Genomic DNA, 19159 nt, shown 5'->3' on the forward strand with positions numbered 1-19159 from the left:
TCCACAACATCAGTGGAGTTCATCCAGTTCCTATTCTCATTCAATTCTCACTGCCAGAGCAGGATGGACCTACTGACTCCTATCCCAGTGAGGCTGGGGCTCTCAGCCCATCTGATTTGCTGGTTTGTTTCCCAGTCCTCCCAGGTAGGAGCAGATCCAAGCAGCTGTTGCTCCTCCTAGCTGCTGGATCCAGTAAGGCTGTTCCTTTTCTTTATTCCTTCGTGGCCCCTGGGAGTGGCAGGTTCTGTATACAAACAAGATGCCATCGAAGTGTTTCTATTTGTCAGACTATTGCTTGTCCTCCTAAAGTCTGCAGACATACATCATGCTTACTGAGCAAACACTGGCTGCCCGAAGGACAAACCCAAATGACAACCGAAGGCACTAAAAAAGAAACTTGTTTAAAACAAGGCTGATTAAAAGGAAGAAACTATTCTCCCAAGTGGAAGTGGATTGCTTTCAGCTGCCTTTAGTGCTGAGTATTGCCTGCAATAAGAACCAAACACCAGTTGCCTGATACTGCACGTATTTTGGAGGCACTTCATCAGCCATCACTTCAGCTTCTCCCTGGATGTGACTGCAAAACAAAGCTACAGCTTCTGCTCCTCCTGGCTGGGTGATTTTCCCTTCAGCTGTGCTGTTGAGAGGCTAACAATGCTGTTCTTCATCCAGACCTAAAAGCTGAAACTCCTTTCTACATCCACTGGGATGCCTTCCCACAGCCATGGCTGCGTAAACAATATCTGCCAAATCTCCCTTTTTTAAAAGGTCTGGAGAAGGGAGGAAATATCAGAATCCAATTACTTGTCATAGGATCCTAGAGAGCACATCTCAAAGTACAAGAAATATTTCTGAGAAAGGCAACGTGTGACTGCATTAGACCAACTTGTCTGACTTCTACAGCAATTCATAAGCTGGCCTCTGGATTAGGTCAATATATGGGCTTTATTTTATTCCAAACTGAAGATCAGCAATTGTCCCAGGCAACACTAAAGCCAAACCTCTGGAGAAGCAATGCGGATGCTTTAACAACAACCCCCCCACCTCCCCTCAGCTATAGAAAATGCTATTTCATTCACTTCAGTCATTAAACCACAACCAACTCTGAGGACAAACAGCCCAATATTTCAGGCTGGAGTTAGCCACCAGACCTGCATGGACAAAGAGGTTCAAACCTCCCAGAAACTGAGCAGATGAAAATCCAGTTGCCCCCAATTTATCAAAAGTATTTTGAAGAGTTGGACTTGAACAATCCATACGGCTCCCTTCCAACTTGGGATATTATATGATTTGCAATGCCTAATACTCAGTTGAGACATAAACTCGCACATCATTTTGTCGCCTACTTTCAAACCCTCCAAATGACTACAGATGTGGTAGGAATACAAGTTCAGGAAGGCGTTTGGGTTCACAGCTCCAACTTTCCATCACAGCCATCCAATCCCCCCGCTCCCTGTGCTGCAAGACAGCTGTTCTTTCACAGCTCAAAAATATCTCGCTTCCCACTGCCAAAGGGAACTAACAGCTGCCTCTGAACGTGATGAAGCTAATGAGAATGAGTGATTTTGTTAGAAACGCTGTAAGCAAGCAGGCTCTGAAAGCGCAGCTCTGATCTGAGATGGGATCAGCACAGCCTGGCCAGCGCGTGCATCCGGCACAAGCAGAGGCTGAAGTGATAACTTGTGATTAACAGAGGCTGAAATGATAACTTGTCATTAACAGAGGCTGTGGGATTCACCTCCAGGAAAAGGTCATTGTTTGGAACACCTCCAGAGCTGCAGCGTTCCTTCCTTTCCATGGAGAATTTATGAAATGCCGCTATGCTTTAGCGAACCATTTTTCTCCTGACTACATTTGCCCCTTCTGCCTCACGAGAGCTCACCAATTCCCCTGCGAGTTCAGTCTGTCCTTTAATTATTAACAAGATTCCTAAATATTTCAGCGGGAGCTGAGCATCTCTGCCAGGAAAGAGACAGCTCAACCCATGAAGATCCAACCCGGAGAGACCGGGACCTCCCGATGGGGAATCCTTTGGGATCCTGCATGGAACCTGGAGCATTACGCCCGTGGGGGCACAACCGAGCTCGGGGTTACCCCACCTGCGGGACCCTTCCCTCGTCCCCCCAGCCCGGCGACATCCTGCCGTGTCCCCACTAGGGGGAGCGACAAACCCGTCCCCTGCGAGCCCACGGCTCGTCCTTGGGCCGAGGAGACGCGAGGCGGTGGGAGTGGGGCTGAGGAAGCTGGAGGGGATGGGGAAGGAGTGGGAGAGCCCCGGGAAGGTGGAGATAGAACGGCTTAGGTTGGATGGGATGTAAAAGATCAAATGAAATTAGGGAGGAAGGAGGGATGAAAGAGCAGCAGGCAAAGGAGGGAAAGGGCTGGTAGGGAAAATTTGTGCTGTTCCCTTCTCCAGTTCTGGTCCCCATCAAGAACGGGGGCTTGTTTGTACACTGGGCTCAAGAGAAGAGCAAAGCAGGGTCAGGGAAAGGGGGCAGGGATGAGGCCAGGAGGAGGAAAAGCCATGGATGGAGCTGCTTCTCCCAGCAGGGCTCTGGGAGCTCCTCTAACGCTGCCACGAGCCACTGGGCCAGGAAGGACACAGCCTGAGCAGGGAGGTCAGAGCAGTTTGGGATGCTGTTCCTAGTGCCAGGAATAGTATCCCAAAAAATTATGGTGACAAGAGGAAAAACCTCAAGGATTCCATCAGACTGTTACGGACTAAGATCCCAGCAGCTGCAATAGTCTGTGTATAGCTGTGTAGGAGGGCAAGAAGTGAAAAGGTAAAGGAAGTGATGCTCCAGCTGCAGCCAGGGCTGCTCCAGGCCTGAAGGCAGCACTTGGCTAATTAAAACCTGCCCAGGGAGTGCTAATTAGTCTGGCTAATGAGCACTAGGCATGGGAATCACTGCCTGGTTCACTTTCCAGCTGGAATACCCCAACCCGGCCTGTATCATCGCTGGGGTATCACTGTACCATTCTTTCCCCTGGGGTCTCATACCTACCTGCAGGGTCACTAAGGCCCCTGTGCTTCCTCTGCTTCATCCTCACAGCCCTGGCAAGTGTGGGCAAAGGAGGACCAAAGCAGTCCAGCAGAGATGAAGAGTCCAGCGCAGCCAATTGGCCATCGGGATCAAGTACAACTGGAATCTGCAGTAGTGTGGGGACCCCGGTGTACCCCAGACTTGGATGGGCAAGCAGGATGCTCTGGTCCAAGAAACCCAATTCACCTCTCTTACAGCCTGCACTGGGCTGGTTTTGGGTAAAAGAAAACAGAGGTCCTGGGACAGAGGCACAGTGAGGCTGATTTCAGCAGCACCAGGAGCTTCTCCTGTGCTGGCAGGAGGCATGAATGGCCTCAGGGGCTGCCCAGAGCCCTCACACACCTTCTGCCCGGCCCTGTGGGTGGGGATGAGGTGGGAATGAGCCCCTGACCTTGCTCAGGGCACGCATCTTGCCTGGCCATGGAGCAGACAGGCGATGCCAGGACTGACAGGCACTGCAGCAGGAGCACAGCCAGGGGGTTATTAATAACCTGCTGAGTCAGGGGGGGCTCTAAGATTTCAGGATCACAAGATACAGGCACCAAGCAGCTCAGATGCATTCCCCCCCAATTCCTACTTTCAACACTGACAGGAACAACTGGGAAGCCAGGTGGGGGCTGATGTCGGGTGCCCTCCGGCGTCACACTGCCTGCAGGGCTGCCCAGCCCCATCCTGATGGTCCAAGGCACTCCAAGAGAGGGAGACACAGCTGCTGGGACATGTTTGGATCACCAGCTCATTGCTCAGCCCCATGAACTACAGCAGGAAGTGGCAACTGGAGCCCTACTGCCTGTCAATATAACTGGATCACATTGTAGGGAGACAAGTGAGCACCATGGCCTTTGCCTGCAGTCCTGCTTCCCTGTGGGGTCCTCTCTTCAGCCCCCAAATAAGCTGTGATGGGGCTGCCACCAAAAGGAATGGAGCCAGGGACATTACAAAGCACAAGGAGAACATGGAAGATCTTGCAGACATGCACATTGCTCTAATTGCAAGAGTTTTGCAGGGGATAAGAGCTGCAGGTTGGGGGTCAGATGTCCCAGAAAGCGCCTTGTTTCATCCTGGCTGCCACAATGTCACCTGTGCTCCTGCTGAAGCCCTCAGCCCTGCAATGCAGGCAAGCTGAGCTCTGCTCTGGGATGGCAATTCCTTCTGCTTTGCAATGGAAAAGCGGTCAGTGATGTGGAACTGATTAACTTTCCGATGCAGCAGCCCATGGCAGCCGTGTGCATTGCCAAGGTGCGATTTCTCCTGAGGCTGCTGTGTGCCTGGAGCAGCAGGAGCAACCTGAGCCCAAACCCTGTCCCAGCAGCGATCCTGGCACCCAGCATCACTGTCTCTTTTTCCACGCAGGACAGGACCAAAATACCCCATCGCACCGCTCTGCAGCAGCTGCTGGGGACATCACACTGACAGCATGGGCTGTCCCCTCTGCTGTTACAGCGCTCAGCCCCCGGCACCTGCAATTGCTATTGCTGTCGCTGCCACTTGCTGTGGCTGAAAGAAGTGAAGTGCTGAGGCTCTGCTGCATTCTGCATCCCCAGAAATGTCTCATTCCTTCGTGTCAGGCTGTCTGAGCAGCTAAGCCCAGCTCATTCCAATTAGCCCGGTAGTTCTCCAGTCTATCTACCTTTATGGACGTGTTAGCATCTTACTATTTCCTGTGCTGAGCCTGGATGGAGGGGCGAGCAGGAGCAATGTGGTGCTATGCAGATATGGCAATAACCCTTGCCGTGCCCCTCGCTCAGTGCTGAGCAGACAAACACAGATAGGCCGTATCAGAGAGACGCAGGAACCACATGCAGCTGAGAGCAGCCAACAGTGTTAAACCACAGGCTGGAGAGGAGCACGTGCCTTTGCTTTTAAACAAATGTTTTGCATTTTAGGAGATGTAGACAAATGATGGAAAAGCCTTGAAATCTTGTGGTCTTCTGGGTCTCCTTCCTAAATGGGTGCTGCTTCCCATCAGGGCCTGTCTGTAGGCCCACGTACCTCACTTGGATTGTAACAATCATTTACCATTGCGACGCATTCCAGCACTTAAATAAGCTCCTTGAGAGGGAGAGATAAGGTATCAGCTTTCCTGTTCATCTTGCCAGTCTGTCTGCAGCAGATAAGCATGTTGGGCAGCAGGAAAAAGGTTATCTAGAAAGGAAACGGAGCAACGGCCACTGTTATTACAGAAGGCTTTGAAAAAAGGAATGCCACCAGGAATCCCGCAGCCCAACGAGCCATTCCCAGCAGGACGTGATTGATGGCCAGAGCCCAGCTGCCTTCCTCCCAGCCACAGGCATCCTCCCATCGATCCCACAGGCAGAGTGCCCCAAACCTGCTGTTTTCCCTCCTGCCTTGCACCTGCTGCAAAGCTTGGGGTTGCTGTAGCATCCCTCATGTCCTTGGGAACCTCTCTTCCACCTATCACAGAGCAGGAGTGGGAAAAGATTCTGGACAACCCCCAGCCTTTCTAAACCTATGTATGTGCTTGGGACAGGGTGGCTCAGCCACACTGGGGGGTTTCATTTAATTTTGCCAGCTCCTTCCTGCCTGCCTCCCAAGTCATTCCCTCCCTGTGCTCCCCTATTTCACTGTTTCCCATTAATCTGTGTTTTATATAACCCCTGGCATGTGCTGGCCACGAAGGCTATGCATTGCCGTGCTATTAATACACATCTTTAGGTTTAGGATTTAAAGCAAATAAAACCTTCTTGCAGCCCGGGGAAGCAAACCGTGACAAACCAGCACTGGCAGCTTGGAGGTGCAAATCCCAACGGGGACAGAGCATCCTCACAGGGCACCTGCACCCAGATGGCAGCAGCAGGTTCCTTTACACCACGTGTGACTATTGCACAGCTCTTCAGCTGGAAAAAGACACCACTGAGCACGTTGGTCTCTGGGCAAGTGTTTCACTAGCATCCATCACTGCAGCTCTGAGCTCCAACTTCATTGCTCTTATTTTAATTAATCTCTGCAGGTCTGGCTTTTCAGCTCTGCAGAAGCCTGCTGGTCCTGGGAGGAGCTGAGAAAGCAGATAGGGCCCTGGAGATGATACTGGGGGGAAAGGGACTCAGCAAGGACAGGGTGGTTTTGGGGGAGAGAAAGCCAGAAATTTGGCTAAAAATAAATCCAGAAACTTGGCTGTTAGAAATCCTTAAACCAGTTGAGATCCCAACACAATGCCCAGGTGCCCAGACCCATCCGTATCCACCCAGAAGCTCACAGTAAGCACAGTGCAGAACATATCCACACCCCCAACAACGAGGCGCGATCTCTCACCCAGCCCCACTGAGCCAATTTGTTTCAATGCTGCAATTAGCACTTCATCACGGCCAAGCTCTAATTCCTCTCCGCCAGAGAGGCTTCCCCCCGCTCAGCTCCAAGGCTTTACCTTGCTTTGGGGGCTGGAGGAGCATCTCCCCTCACGACTGTTCAGGCTGCAAGAGGTTAAGGATTTTACACAACTCCTACTTTCCCTAAATCTGCAATTCTTCCCTGCCTTCTATTTTTATAAAAAGAAAAAGGGGAGGAGGGATGGTATTTACAAGGGATTTCATTCAAATAATGAAATAAATGTGATCAGCTGAGGGATTCTTAATCTGCTTTGACTCTCGCATCCCGGGCAATGACCGCAGGGATCTTTGCTGACACCGATCCCAGCAAGGCAGGGAGCAAAGCAACCTTTGTGCCTGCCCAGCCCTGGATGGAGCACAGGGTTGGGAAGCACCGAGTGTTCCCTTACCTGGAGGACATTACCTGAGGCCCTTGGGTTGATGCTGGAGAAAAAAAACCCTTGGTCACCTGCTCACCCACAGCCACTGGCCATGTGTCTGTTTCAGCTTCCCTGGCTCTGTAGTGTATACCTGTGGGAAAGGAAGGAGCCCTCCTGTGCCTTTAGGTTTTGCCCAACATATTCGATTTGTAGCCTGGGAATGACACAGTTATCACTTCAATGTAAAAACTCAACTGACAGTCAGTCACACAGCTGGTCTCCCTGACTGGGGGAGAGGTCTCTGAGTAGGAGATTCTTCAGAGTCTGCAGCTGCTGGGGGAGCTGGTTAAGGCCCTGGGTCCCTTTACCACCTCAGAGAGAATAAAAGGGATGAACTAGAGCCAGAACCCCTCTGTCACAGAGACATCTTGTGTAACAGCCTTCCTAATGCTCCTGAGCCCTCGAATCCACAAACCCTCTCCCTGGGTGCCAGCCAGCGTCTGCACTTTCCTGCCCATCGCAGCCTTGCTGTCACTCTGGGGCTGCAGAGAGGAGCCCCCAGCAGCCCTGGGCAGCCCTGCTGTGGAAAAGACGTTTCCCACTGCAATCCCACTCATCACAGAGCTCACCAATGCACAGAGTGTACAAATAAATCACATGCTTCAGTTGGGGAGCGGGAGCTGGACACCCCAGCTGTGATTCCCACATATGCCCACAGATATAATCCAGATTTGCTTCTTTCCTAGGCACCTCATACAATTTTTTTCCTAATTATAATCCCTTTTTGCTGCTGAGTACCATCAGCATAAGGGTGAAGGGAGGGGGTGCCCATCAATGCAATTGCTGCAGCTCTCCCAGCTGTGTCAGTGCACGTGATGCTGTCAGCAGCCCACTGAGCCCCTGTTTCCCCCCATGAGGCTTCTTCCTAATTCATCTGTTAGGTGAACTGAAAGCAGAAGATGCCCAGATCCACCTGGCTGCAGCCTCCCAGAATTGCTCCTTCCCAAATCTCTTATGGCTGAGTTTGGGGGCCTGAGGGCTCAGGGAAAGCTCTCTTTTATATTCCTGAAGATGCTCCAACCATTGGATACATCTCCATCCCTAAACACCTTCAAGGAGGAAGAAGCACTCCTGGGGCTGGAGCCAGGCTTTAGGAACAGCTGCATTGCTCTCCTTGGGACAGCCAGGAGCGCAGGCTGGGAGGCAGAAATGGCATCCACAAAGCTCGAAGCCCAGGCAGATTTCCCTTCTCTTCCTGCTGCCGTACCCTCCATGCCTCCAAATACTCAGGATCCATCCCTGTGGGTGCAGCACAGGGTGCTGGATCCATCCCAGCTCCCAGCACAGCCCACAGCAGGGTGGATGAGCAATATTCCCAGCCTGGAAGCTGGTTTGCCTGAGCTCCGGGGACACATAAGGACACAGCGGGGGGGGGGGAGCAGCCCCATGGCAGTTCCCTGCCATCCCTCACCGTTGCCATAGTGACAGAAGCTGGATTTCACCGCAGCGATGCTGGAACCCCGGGCACAGCAGCAAGAAGCACACCAGGCAGGCTCAGCATCAGCCATGCACCCATGCAGTGCCTCCCCAAAACATCCATGCAGTGAGCATCAGGGCCTTGGGGCACTTTGAACTGGACCCTTCCTCTGGATCAGCAAGATGCTGACCCTTAAAGGACATGGAACTCTCTGCAATTCCCATTCAGGGGCTCCAGCCTCAGTGCAGGGCTCTGTACTGATTTCTCAGCTGGAGTCACCTGCCAGGGATAGATTTTCCCATTTATCATCTTTTTGTACTAATTATCAGAGAGCAACAAATGTTAACAACCTACAACAGTCATTATCTGCACACTGCCTCATTCTCACCAGCCTGACCTGGAGGAATAGGGATCCCCAGGGTGCTGGGATGGGAGCTCAGGATCTGATTGCTGCCTGGCACTGCAAATCAGGGGGGTCCTGTTCAGCTGGGGCAGCCAGGAAGACAGGCGCATTTGCAGAAACATCCAGCCAGAAAAATGCTGCATCCAGTAGTGCCTTCTGTCATCTACCAAACAACAAACTGTTTTGTTTGTTTTGTAGAACAAACTCTGCTCTAAAGAGAGGGAAACTACCAAGAGTTTTGTGCAAAACGGGGGTTTTCTTAGCCATGGACGTGACCTGGGCAGGGAACAGCTGGTTTTCAAGGAAGAAAGCAGCAGCAATAATAAAAAGCAGCAGCAATAATAAAAAGCAGCAGCACTGTGTTGCTGCATCACATTCACATCACATTCAGCCCATCAGAACACTTAGCAGATATCAGTTAGCTCCGCCTTGCAGTTGAGGAAGGTCGGGAATGCCCTCCTTGTTTCACACTGGGTGAGACACAGATGCTTTCAGGATTTTCCTCTTCAAACAGGTTAGGGCTGAGCCAGCAGCCTGGTCCTGGCCTCCTGCTGCCCTGCTGGGTGCACCAGAAAGCATCCAGGGCTGCAGGGGACTCACCTTGGGCATTGCCCTCTATAGCATTATTTGGCATGAGTATAAACTCATAGCTGTGAAGAGGTAGGAAAAAGAAGCTGTGCATCTCGACCTGCTTTGTGAACTCACCACCATCCAACACAACGCCCCCTGCCAGGATGAAAATGGGCAGCAGTATTTGCCACTTAGCAGGCAAAAAAAAGCAACCCATAAACACCCCATGGTGAGCACAAACCTCAGAGCCACCCCGAGCTGCCCTCTGTCCCTTCCCTCAGCAGAAGAACCAAGCAGGGCAGGATTTTCACCATTATTTATTATCTGTGAAACGCCAGCAGTGTCCTGACTCTGCACAAGACACAGTTGCTTGGCTTACAAAAAGAAAAAGCACTGTGGTCAAAATCCTTTAGCCTCCAGAAAGTTAACAGCCGAGTCCTCAGGAAGCTCTTAGGCGCTGCCCACGCTGAGGACAAACCCAGGTGAGAGGTGAACCATTCCAGTGAGGCAGGTGGAGCTCATTTCTCTCGCCTGTGAAGCTTAATTTGATTGCTGTCCAAATACAGCTTGAGAACATGGCCAACAACATTGGGTGCTAAAACCCAATCCATTGCAAGAAACTTTCTTTTCCAGGCAGGGAAGCAACATTAAAAAACGCCACTACTCATGGAAGTTACAACTGTTTCCAACAAACAATAGGTAAAAAATACCGGGAGAAGGGGACTCAAAGTATCTGCTAGTTTTGGGTGGAAAGGCATCGAGTCCCCCGCGTTCACCAGATGGATATCAACATCTGACACGTGTTGGAAGACATCCATATCAACTCCACCAGCCTAAACTGCAGGTAGCCGAACACGAAGCCGGAGAGCACGTCTGTGATGTGGTGCCGACCGATCATAACGCGGGAAAAGCCAACGCAGAAAGCCCAAAGGACCAGCAGGATGCGGAGTGGGATGGCCAGGACCAGGTGGTTGAGTAGGAACTTGGAGAGCATGGCGGCACGGCTGGCGTGCCCGGCTGGGAACGCATAGGTGTCCATGGTCAGGTAGTCCAAGAGCCCGGGGCTGATGTCGTACGGACCCTTGCGCTTGGCCAACTTCTGCAACCCGGCCACGATCATGATGTCCAACAGCAGGGCTGTAAAATGAGACAGAGGCAAAAGTCAAGGGCAGTTTGCAGTGCTGAGCACACAAAGGTCATCGCTGTCCTTAAAACAAGGCTCAGGTTCAGCCCGTCAGCTGCAGGTCACCCAGCTGGCAGCTGACCTCCCAGCTGAGCACCATCAGCGCCACCGCGCAGTGCAGAAACACAAACCACAGAGCACCCTCAGCACCAAATGACCTTTCAAACTGCTCTGGAACAACACCCATCTGTACTTTATCCTCTTTCCCTTCCTTCCATCCCTCTAGCACCAGCCAATGCTCCTGGCATTTCTACTTCCCAGCCAAACTCCTGCTTTTTCTTCCCAGACAAAGGTGATGCACCAGGGCAGCCCAGGGAGTGTAGGTGTGCACATGGAGGCGGTCGGAGCAGAGGTGCTTTAATAATCCTTTCATTCAGGGGATGAATAAAATGGACCTTTAGCACTGCTAGGTCAGATGTTCATCAAACAGTGTTCAGAAAGCAGAAAGCCTCATTCGCTTGCGTTTCCTGATCTGAAGGCATGCTAGCATCAGAACTGGAGGGTTAATGTGCTGTTAAAAGTAAAAAAAAAAAAAAGAACCAAACCTAAGTGTGCTCCGTCAAGTGTTTTTTTGTACTTCCTCCTACACTTTCTGTTCCCTTCATGATGAGGAAGCAGCCTCAGCAGCCTGCCCAGCCCCAGCTGGGGGTGCAACCAGCACCCGTCCATCTGCAGCACACACACACAGGCACACACACACCCTTCAGGCCGAGAGGAGTGGAGGTTGGAGGGGACAAAACCACAGGAGGGAACTTGGGGGGACTGATCGAGCAGACAGACACTTGGGGCTGTTGCATGTGCAGTGAAGAAGGCAGAGAGGTGAGATTAGGGGAGCAGGCACCATATTTCTAAGCTTTTTCCTCCATGCACATACAGGCAGCACTGAGTTGAAAGCAGCAAAGACACCAAAGGAAGGGTTTGATCTCACCCATTACTTCTCACATTCTTTTTTTTTTTTTTCTCTAAGATCCAGAATTTTCTCTTAAGCCTGTTTTGAGAGAAGCACTGCAAGCCCATACGATCACAGAAAGCACTGCTAACATCCAAAACTTTCTTACAGTGCAAACCCAACAAGCGAGCCCTGCCCATCTGCAACAATTCAGCATCAGAGATCACCTTGATAAGCAAATAGCCAACATCTGGCATCAGATGCACAGCAATGAGCTGAAAGCGAGCCCCCCGGGCAGACATTTTATATCTATTAATAAGAGAAGAAAAACAATTATCTGCCTCACTCCTACTGCCACATGTTAGGAGCCCATTAGGAGTAAAACCTGCACAGGCAGAGCACAAGGACAAACCCATAGAACTGCCTTAGCAAAACCAAACCAACTGCAGCCCTCTCCCCAAAGGGAAGCTGACGCAGCTGCTGTCCTGTCCCTGCCAGGTCCCTTCTGTCCCAGCCCAAGCTGCAGTGACAGCAGGGTGAAGGGCTGTTCTTGCTGCCCATGGGCATCACCTGCCCATGCTGGAGCCAGGCAGCATCCCCTGGGGACCGAGTGGGCTCCAGCTGAGGTGTTTACAGAGATGTAAGTATCAAAATCACAGCTGAAAACTAGCCTGGGTGCAGTGCTGGAGGATAGAAAAATAGGAGGAAGCCAAAAAAGCCTTTGGCTTTGTCTGTTCCCACAGCCCCGATCCACATGACGTGGTGCACAAGGGCCTGATTGCTGTGCCCAGGCACGTGGCAGAGGAAAAATTGAGTTCAGTGGGAGCAGCGTGCCCATCCCCTGCTCATTTTAAGGCAGGGCAAGCCAGGCAGTTGCTCAGTGCCCAATGCTCCCTAAGCCAGCAGCGCTTTGACCCCTGCCCCACAGTGTCAGAGGCCACGCGTAGGGCCCAGATTGGCTCTGATGGTGCTTTGTTTCCAGATCAGCCAACTTCAGACACACAGGATCATAGAACTGTAGAATTGCTCAGGTTGGAAAAGACCTTCAAGCTCATCAAGTCCAACTACAACCTAACCATACTCCCCTAACTAACAACCCACATGTCACCCTCCCTAGGAAATAGTTCCTTTTGATCCACAATTAGAATTCCCCCAACATTTGCTTTGAACTGGAGCTGTTCAGTTATTACATACAAGCCCTATCCTACTGCTTCTGCAAGGAGCTTCCCAAACCTCCTGCAGGCATGAGGCTCCCTGACCTGGAAAATGAGCCATTTGCAGCCTTGGCTACTTGACACTAATGAAAGATGCAGGTTCCAGAGCATCATCACCCTTGCTCCAGATGAGCTCCACTCCTCTGGAAGTGAACCCCTCTCTTGCATTTTCTTCCCCAAACGTGGCACCATTAGGTGCAGGAGCTGACAAAAGGCACAGATGGCACGACACAGTTAAGCACTGAATCAGACACTGTGGTGTTTTGGGGAAGGTTATGTTTTGGCTGAACAAGCAGCAGAGGGTTCTGGCTATGGGGTCAAAGGCATGCTAGTCCAGTGGCCACAGGGAAGGAAAAGAATGGCAGAAATCAGCACTGTGCAATTAATTAAAAAGTCCAGTGACTGATTCCATCACCATTCTGCACCAAAGCTGGCCTGGGCCCTGCTGCCTGCTCAGCATCCCTGCTCCTGCTGCTCACCCGCTGCACCTCCGCTGCTTCTGCTCCTGCCAAGAAGCTGGGGACAAAGCTGCTCACCCATCCTACGGATGCCCTGCTCAGCCCTGCTCAGCCCTGCTCAGCCCTGCTCAGTCCTCCACAGCAGCCAGCAGCTCGTGTCCCTGCCCAGAGGGGCAATGGGAAGCTGCTCGGGAGTGACAGACACGAGCATGACTCATTTCCCTTGTTTATTCCTCCTCTTCCCATTCAGCAACCCTCGCACTTCTTTTCTCTTTCAATCTGCATTCAGACTGGGGAATATTTTGCCTGCTCGATTTTAAGCTTCCTGCAATTCCCTGAGGGCTCACACCATCTCCAGAACCAAAAAGGCAGGACCTGACCTCAATGCTGACTGACCACAGGGACTTCTCAACCCTGGATCTAAAAGAGACCTTGCACAGATCCGTGGAAATATCCCCCGTGTCTGCTGCAGCCACAGCAAAATGGGCTCCAGCCTGTCACCAACTGTCCTCTGCACACAGGGACACTGCAGGCTGCACGTCTGCCCTGCAGTGAACAGAATGCACTTGCCATAAAGCACGCAGGAGAGGAAGGGAAGGGGGCAGGGAGCTGGGCACTGTTTGCTGCTCGGAGCTGCCTGAACTCACCCAGGGGTATGGGGTAAGGATGGCACCTACCAAAGGACCAAGGGCAGGAAAATGATGGGCAGATTAGCAGCTGGATGTGATGAAGAGGAATGTTTAATGTCAGGCTGGGCCTGTGACATGGATGCAGGGAGTGGGAGCGTTCCTGAGCAGGGAACACACACAGGGTGCCAACCCTTGGGCTGCTCTCGTCTGCTGAAATGCTATCTGCCCTGTCTAGCTCAGAAAATCCCCAGCCTCGCAGTGGGAAAATGAAAAGGAAAAAATAGACACATCTGGCCCCAAACCATCTCTGGGGCTCTCAGCTTAGCAAGCTCTGCTGCGTCCGGACTGATCCATCTGCCAGCACAGCTCCCCGTCCTCTCTGCTGGGTCTGAGCTGCTGAGCCCCGAGGCTCAGTGGGATGAGTTTGTCTGTACTGCTTGGGCATTTAATCTGCTCGGTGACCTTTAACAGCAGCGGGCTGTACGATCCGAATCTTCACTGCGTGGATTCCGAAGGAAAGCAGCTCCATACACAAAGTCCCTCTGTACGGCTAGAGGAGGGTCAGAGGGTCTTTGAGGGACCCGGGGAAGGCATTTCTTTCTTCATTTTCCCTTAAACTACCACTTTCCTGGCAGTTTGCTCTTGTGTGGAGGCTGCATGACGGCCTCCAGAGATCTCTCTGTATGTATTTATAAATACATATATATAGGGCTCAGAATGAAGTCGCCGTTCTGCAGGGCGATGTGCCTCACAGTGTTATGGCTTTGTTCCCAGTTGGACTAATGCTGGATCTGCATCCACGGGGAGAGCGTGGACTGAATTCTTGCTGACCTCCAGGCCTGCAGAAACAGTCCTGGCCTCCCTATGGTAGATCACCATATTCCATCCCTCCTTACTCTATGAAGGTGCTCAAATCTGGAAAGACAATCAGTCTAACGAGATCAGTCTGTTAAGCTTAATGAATAGGAGGTGAAGAGGCGACTTGAGCACTGTCCAAAATATTGAAAGGCAGAAGGGATGCTGGATAAAAGAGCTATTCAGCTGAAGAGACAATGGTGTGCGGAGGCAACGGAGGGCAGGGAGCAGTCAAACTAAGAGCAATGCACTTGTGAGATCAGCTACCCCTGCATTCTGTATTCTGTGATACAGAAATGGTTCTGACAAGTTCAGCGCCACTCCAAATCTTACGTCTGATTGAGTGTTTGGGTTTTTTCCCTTAGCAAATTGAACAGGAATAAATTCAGGGATTGCCTGTACTTTGCTGTGGGTTAGATCAGTGATCCAAACGTTCTTTGCTGGCTTAGCAGCCAATGAATCACTGCGTTCGGATCCACGCTCTCTCCAGATGGATCAGAACCAGAAACCAAGGCACTGCTTTCCCTCAAGAGTTCAACAGCTCTTCTGCCTGGTTCTAGAGAAGCTCCAGCGATGACAGCTTTATACCTGCTTTCCCTCTGAAAACCCAGTTGCAAGGTTCAAATGGTTTTCTAAGCATTTCAGTTTCCACGAGATTCTTGTGACTGCAAAGAACAGCCTGACTGGCCCTGAAATTCCAACAGTGCCACACAGATAAAGCGAGCTTTAGCTGGGAGCTTTCCCAAGCTCTGATTTCTGCAGTGAGGCAGAGGGGGAGCAGACTTTCCTCCTGACTCCTTCACAGCCAGGCCTGGCAGTACCAAGGCAGTCTTCCTGAAAGCACATTCTGGCAGAATGATTTTGACAGTGGGCACAGATAGCCGATTTCTTCCATCTTTTCAGTAACAGGCTGAGATCGTGCTTCTCTGTTTGGCATTTGCTGGAAAAAAGATTACGATGAGGAGGAGAATCAATAAATTCCATCACAGATGACAACCGCGGAGGGAAAACATTGCTGGGGGTTGCTAATCAACATCAGCAGTCAGGATGGATGGCGTGTCCCAGGGAGAGAGGTCAGAAGCCCTCACCCTAAATGCTCCCACTCTTCTTGGCACAGATCCTACCAAGATCCCCCAGTGCAGTTCCCCCCCTCCATCTGCAGTGGTGCTCCTGCCAGGTTCCTGGTCCCATTTCAGCAGTCTCCTGTCTCCTCGCCTTGAAAGCCTGATTGCAAATCCTAAACAAGTGCTCTATGATGGGCTGGCTGCCTGCCCAGAGACTGCATCAGAAATTCTGCTCTATGTATCAAACCCTGAGCAAGCCAGGGGGAAGGGTGGAGAGCCAGGGGAGGTAAAGATGGGGTGCTGCAGACAACCCCAGCTTCCCTGCTTCCAGGAGCCCAGCAAAGCACCAGCAAGCTTCCCTTCTCCCTTTGACCTGTCCCTGCTGACCTGCTGGATTTCAATCCTAGGAAAACAACAGTGAGAGGGAGCCAGGATGCCAGATGCAGCAGCACTGTCACACACAGAAAGGGATGCTTTCCTCTTGGGGTCTGAGCCCCAAGCTCCCCTGCTGAACTCCTTCATCCATCAGCAATGCAGGCATTCCAGCAGCAGCCGCTCCGATATTAGGAGCTCCTGACTGCAATCTCAGATATCAACCCAAGGCCACGCTTGCAGAGATCCTGTTCTGCAGAGCAACACAAGTGCTGCCTGGAGAGCTCTGCTGGGAGGCTGCAGGCACCTTGGTCAGCGCAGCCTGGAGCTGCCTTTGCATTTGGCCTCCTGGATGGCAATGGAAGAGCAAGAAGGCTTTCCTTGGTTTTAAGCCAAAAGTGGCGTGAACTCTTCATAAAGATCTCAAATATGTTGGACTCAAAGAGGTGGATTTTCAGGCCCCAGAACTGTCGGAGCCTCTCAGGTCAAGAGACCTCTGGAAATTGTGCCGGCTGATGTTGGCTGCCTCCTATTTCATCCTTGTGCCCTTTCAGATGGAGCTTCTTTTCTCAGCGAGGGTTTTGACCCGGAGCACTGAGCGGCCTGGGGAAGAAGTGCTGACGTTGGCGGCCCTGCATCACGCCGATGCTATTCTGGCTTCCTCCCCACCATGGCGTCCCTTCATTGGATGTCACAGCACGAGGACAGCCTCTTCAAAGGCAGAGGGGAGAACAGGGAAGCTACAACTGTGCTTTTCAAATTGGTTCAGCACAATCTTTGCCCTCCTTGAAGGATGAACTTCTGGAAAAAAAACTTGAGCTGCGCTGCAGCACCCATACAGCACACACTGCTGAAATAAAGCCTTGCTGTGACCCTTCACAGTGCTCCTTGAGAAACAAAGGCCTAAATCTAATGCCTTCAACCCTTGTGCTGACTGAAAGTGCGAGCTCTGCACGCCTGTTTTTGGAGAGGGTGAAGAGCTTGGGGTGATCACAGCCACTATCACCAGGCTGCAGGCCAAAGGCAGAAGGGAGGGAAGAGGAGGACCTAGGGGGAGACAGCCAGGGTGGGCAGGGGTCTGGATGTGGGACCCAGATGTGGGGCCTGGTCATGGCTGGGACATTGGCTGCTCTGCCATGATCGACCTCAAGTAAAGGACCAAGAGGGGAGCCAGAGAGATCAGAGCTGCGCTCATGGCCACCAGGTGAAATGAGCGCATGGAAAAGAGGACAGCAGCAAGAAAGGCCCTCCTGGGATGAAGGATGTGAGATCAAATCACAGCAAGAAACGAGACAGGACTCCATCAGGCGGCTGCTGAGCTGTGGAGCCTGAGCCCGCTCAAAGAGGAGCAGAGGGGATGGAAATGTTTGTTGTTTATTTTCCTACGGCTCTGATCCACATATCAAATTTACAATATTCATGTTTTCCCCAACTCAACAAACCACCAGGGCTGATGGCTATAAATCAACACCATGACCGTTGGCGTCCACCTGCACTCACAGACACTTTCTTGGCCCTATTAAACCAACCCAAGCCTTGTGCAGGGCTGCTCTATCGCTATGGCCATCCACCAGGATCCCTGCACCCCTACCGACAACATCCATCACCCCCAGCACCCAGGAGCAGCACGAAGCTGCCAAGGCAGCCAATAAGCACAGCGTTCCCCGGAAAGGTCACTGCGACATCGCGGTGGGAGCAGCCAGAGGAGGAGCCCCAGTGCCACCGTCCCTTGTGAGCGGGGCTGGGCAGTCCTGTTGGGATGGGGCTTTGCCACTCACCTAGCAGCAGGTTCATGAGGACCTCCTGGCCCGCCAGCGTGCTGCTCTTCACCAGGCAGATGAGCGTGCCTGCGATCCAGGGGATGCCGTGCCCCGTTATCCCCAGCAGGTTGATCATGGAGCGGGCACCCCCCCAAGACGAGGCTCTGTTGGCACACACCCCCAGCCGCTTGGACATGCAGATATCGATGGCCAGCAGGGAGTTGAAGGCGATTCCCTTGAAGGAGGGGTTGAGCTGCATGCAGTCCTCTTCGGGCAGCTGCTGCGATTGCCTCCGCTCCTTGGGGCTGCTGTTCTGGGTTCCGGCCGCCGCTGTTTGGCCGCTCTGCTTCCTGCCCGAGCTCCTGCTCTCCTGGGTCCCTTTCGGGGGCTGGTTCAAGGAGAGGAACTCAGCCCTGTTGAGGACATTGTTCCTGTCTCGCGCTCTGGACCGAGTCTGGGATGCTGGCATTGCAGTCTTTCTCTAACTGAACTGCTTTGCAAATACCGGGAAGGAGAGAAATCCCTCTTCTCCCTGCAGAAATCTTCCCCACGCCCACCCTCACGAGCTGTGAATTTGGGAAGCTACAAAGGTTCCCCTCTGTTGCAGTTGCCCCCAGCACAGTCTGCAGCTGTTAAATATAGAGTAAGGAATGCACATGGCTGTTTACTTCATGGGCCTAGCAAGCTTGGAAGGAAAATTAATGCCAGGCTTGGCAGCCACTCCAGTGCCAGGGAAAAAGGTTAAACAGCCAATAGATTGGAAGAAGAGGAGGGAAATGCTTTGTGCCAAAGGTTGGTTGCTTCTGGCCTGGTCTATTTAAATCTTCCAATAGCTTATTTCCCAGAGCTGCAAGGGAAACTGGGAAATGTAGTTTGGTTAGGGTTTTTTGTTGTTTTTTTTTTTTGGTAGTGTAATTCACATTTTAATATCAGAGCATCATCAATGGAAGAGAGCATCAGTGCTGGGAGCAACCAGCACTGCGGCAGTCAGTGCAGCCTCCAAACTGGGCATCACTCAGTGACTACCCTGCAAAGGGCACAACCTGGATCCCTCCCGGCCCGCTCTGTTCTGTCTCTCCTCCCCACAGGGGCACTCTCAATAACATTTCCCTCTCCCTGATGTGAACGCCTTGCAAACACCCCCAGCCCCATCCCCTCCCTGGCACGGCATCCATCGCTGCCCTGCCTCCCGCCCCAGCCGAGCAGCACCTTCTGATTAAAAGAGACACTGCGCTGCTAATGAATTCCCATCCCCCTGCCCCCGGCGCTGAGCGTGCCCTAAATACAGCACGCCTTTCTGCCGTGTCATCCCGCATCGCATCGCAGACCCCGCGCTCAGAGCAGGTGACAGCAGAGCCCGTCCCTGAGCTGCACACAGCAGTGGTGGCATCAGCCCCAGCATGGCAGCGCTGCAGTCCTGGGGTCCCGCAGAGGGAGGTGGGGAAGGTGAGCGTGGCACCAGGCAGCAGAATGGGCACCGCTCCTGGATCCGTGCTGCTGCTTCCCCATAGGAATGAGGAGTCATAAAGGTCAGT

General features: G+C 52.3%; 1 protein-coding gene across 1 annotated transcript; it reads right to left on the reverse strand.

Moving 5' to 3' along the window:
- Positions 1-9499: 9499 nt before the first annotated feature.
- On the reverse strand, positions 9500-18734 carry PLPP7 (phospholipid phosphatase 7 (inactive)). Its single transcript, XM_042879290.1, has 2 exons — positions 17643-18734; positions 9500-10337 (listed from the first exon to the last, which is right to left on the reverse strand). The coding sequence occupies exons 1-2, from the start codon at positions 18091-18093 to the stop codon at positions 9973-9975; spliced, it is 816 nt and encodes a 271-aa protein (XP_042735224.1). The 5' UTR covers positions 18094-18734; the 3' UTR covers positions 9500-9972.
- Between the last annotated feature and the right edge of the window lie 425 nt (positions 18735-19159).

Source organism: Lagopus leucura, unplaced genomic scaffold (assembly GCF_019238085.1).
Source record: "Lagopus leucura isolate 7727_CA_CO unplaced genomic scaffold, USGS_WTPT01 Super-Scaffold_100022, whole genome shotgun sequence".
Classification (NCBI taxonomy): domain Eukaryota; kingdom Metazoa; phylum Chordata; class Aves; order Galliformes; family Phasianidae; genus Lagopus; species Lagopus leucura.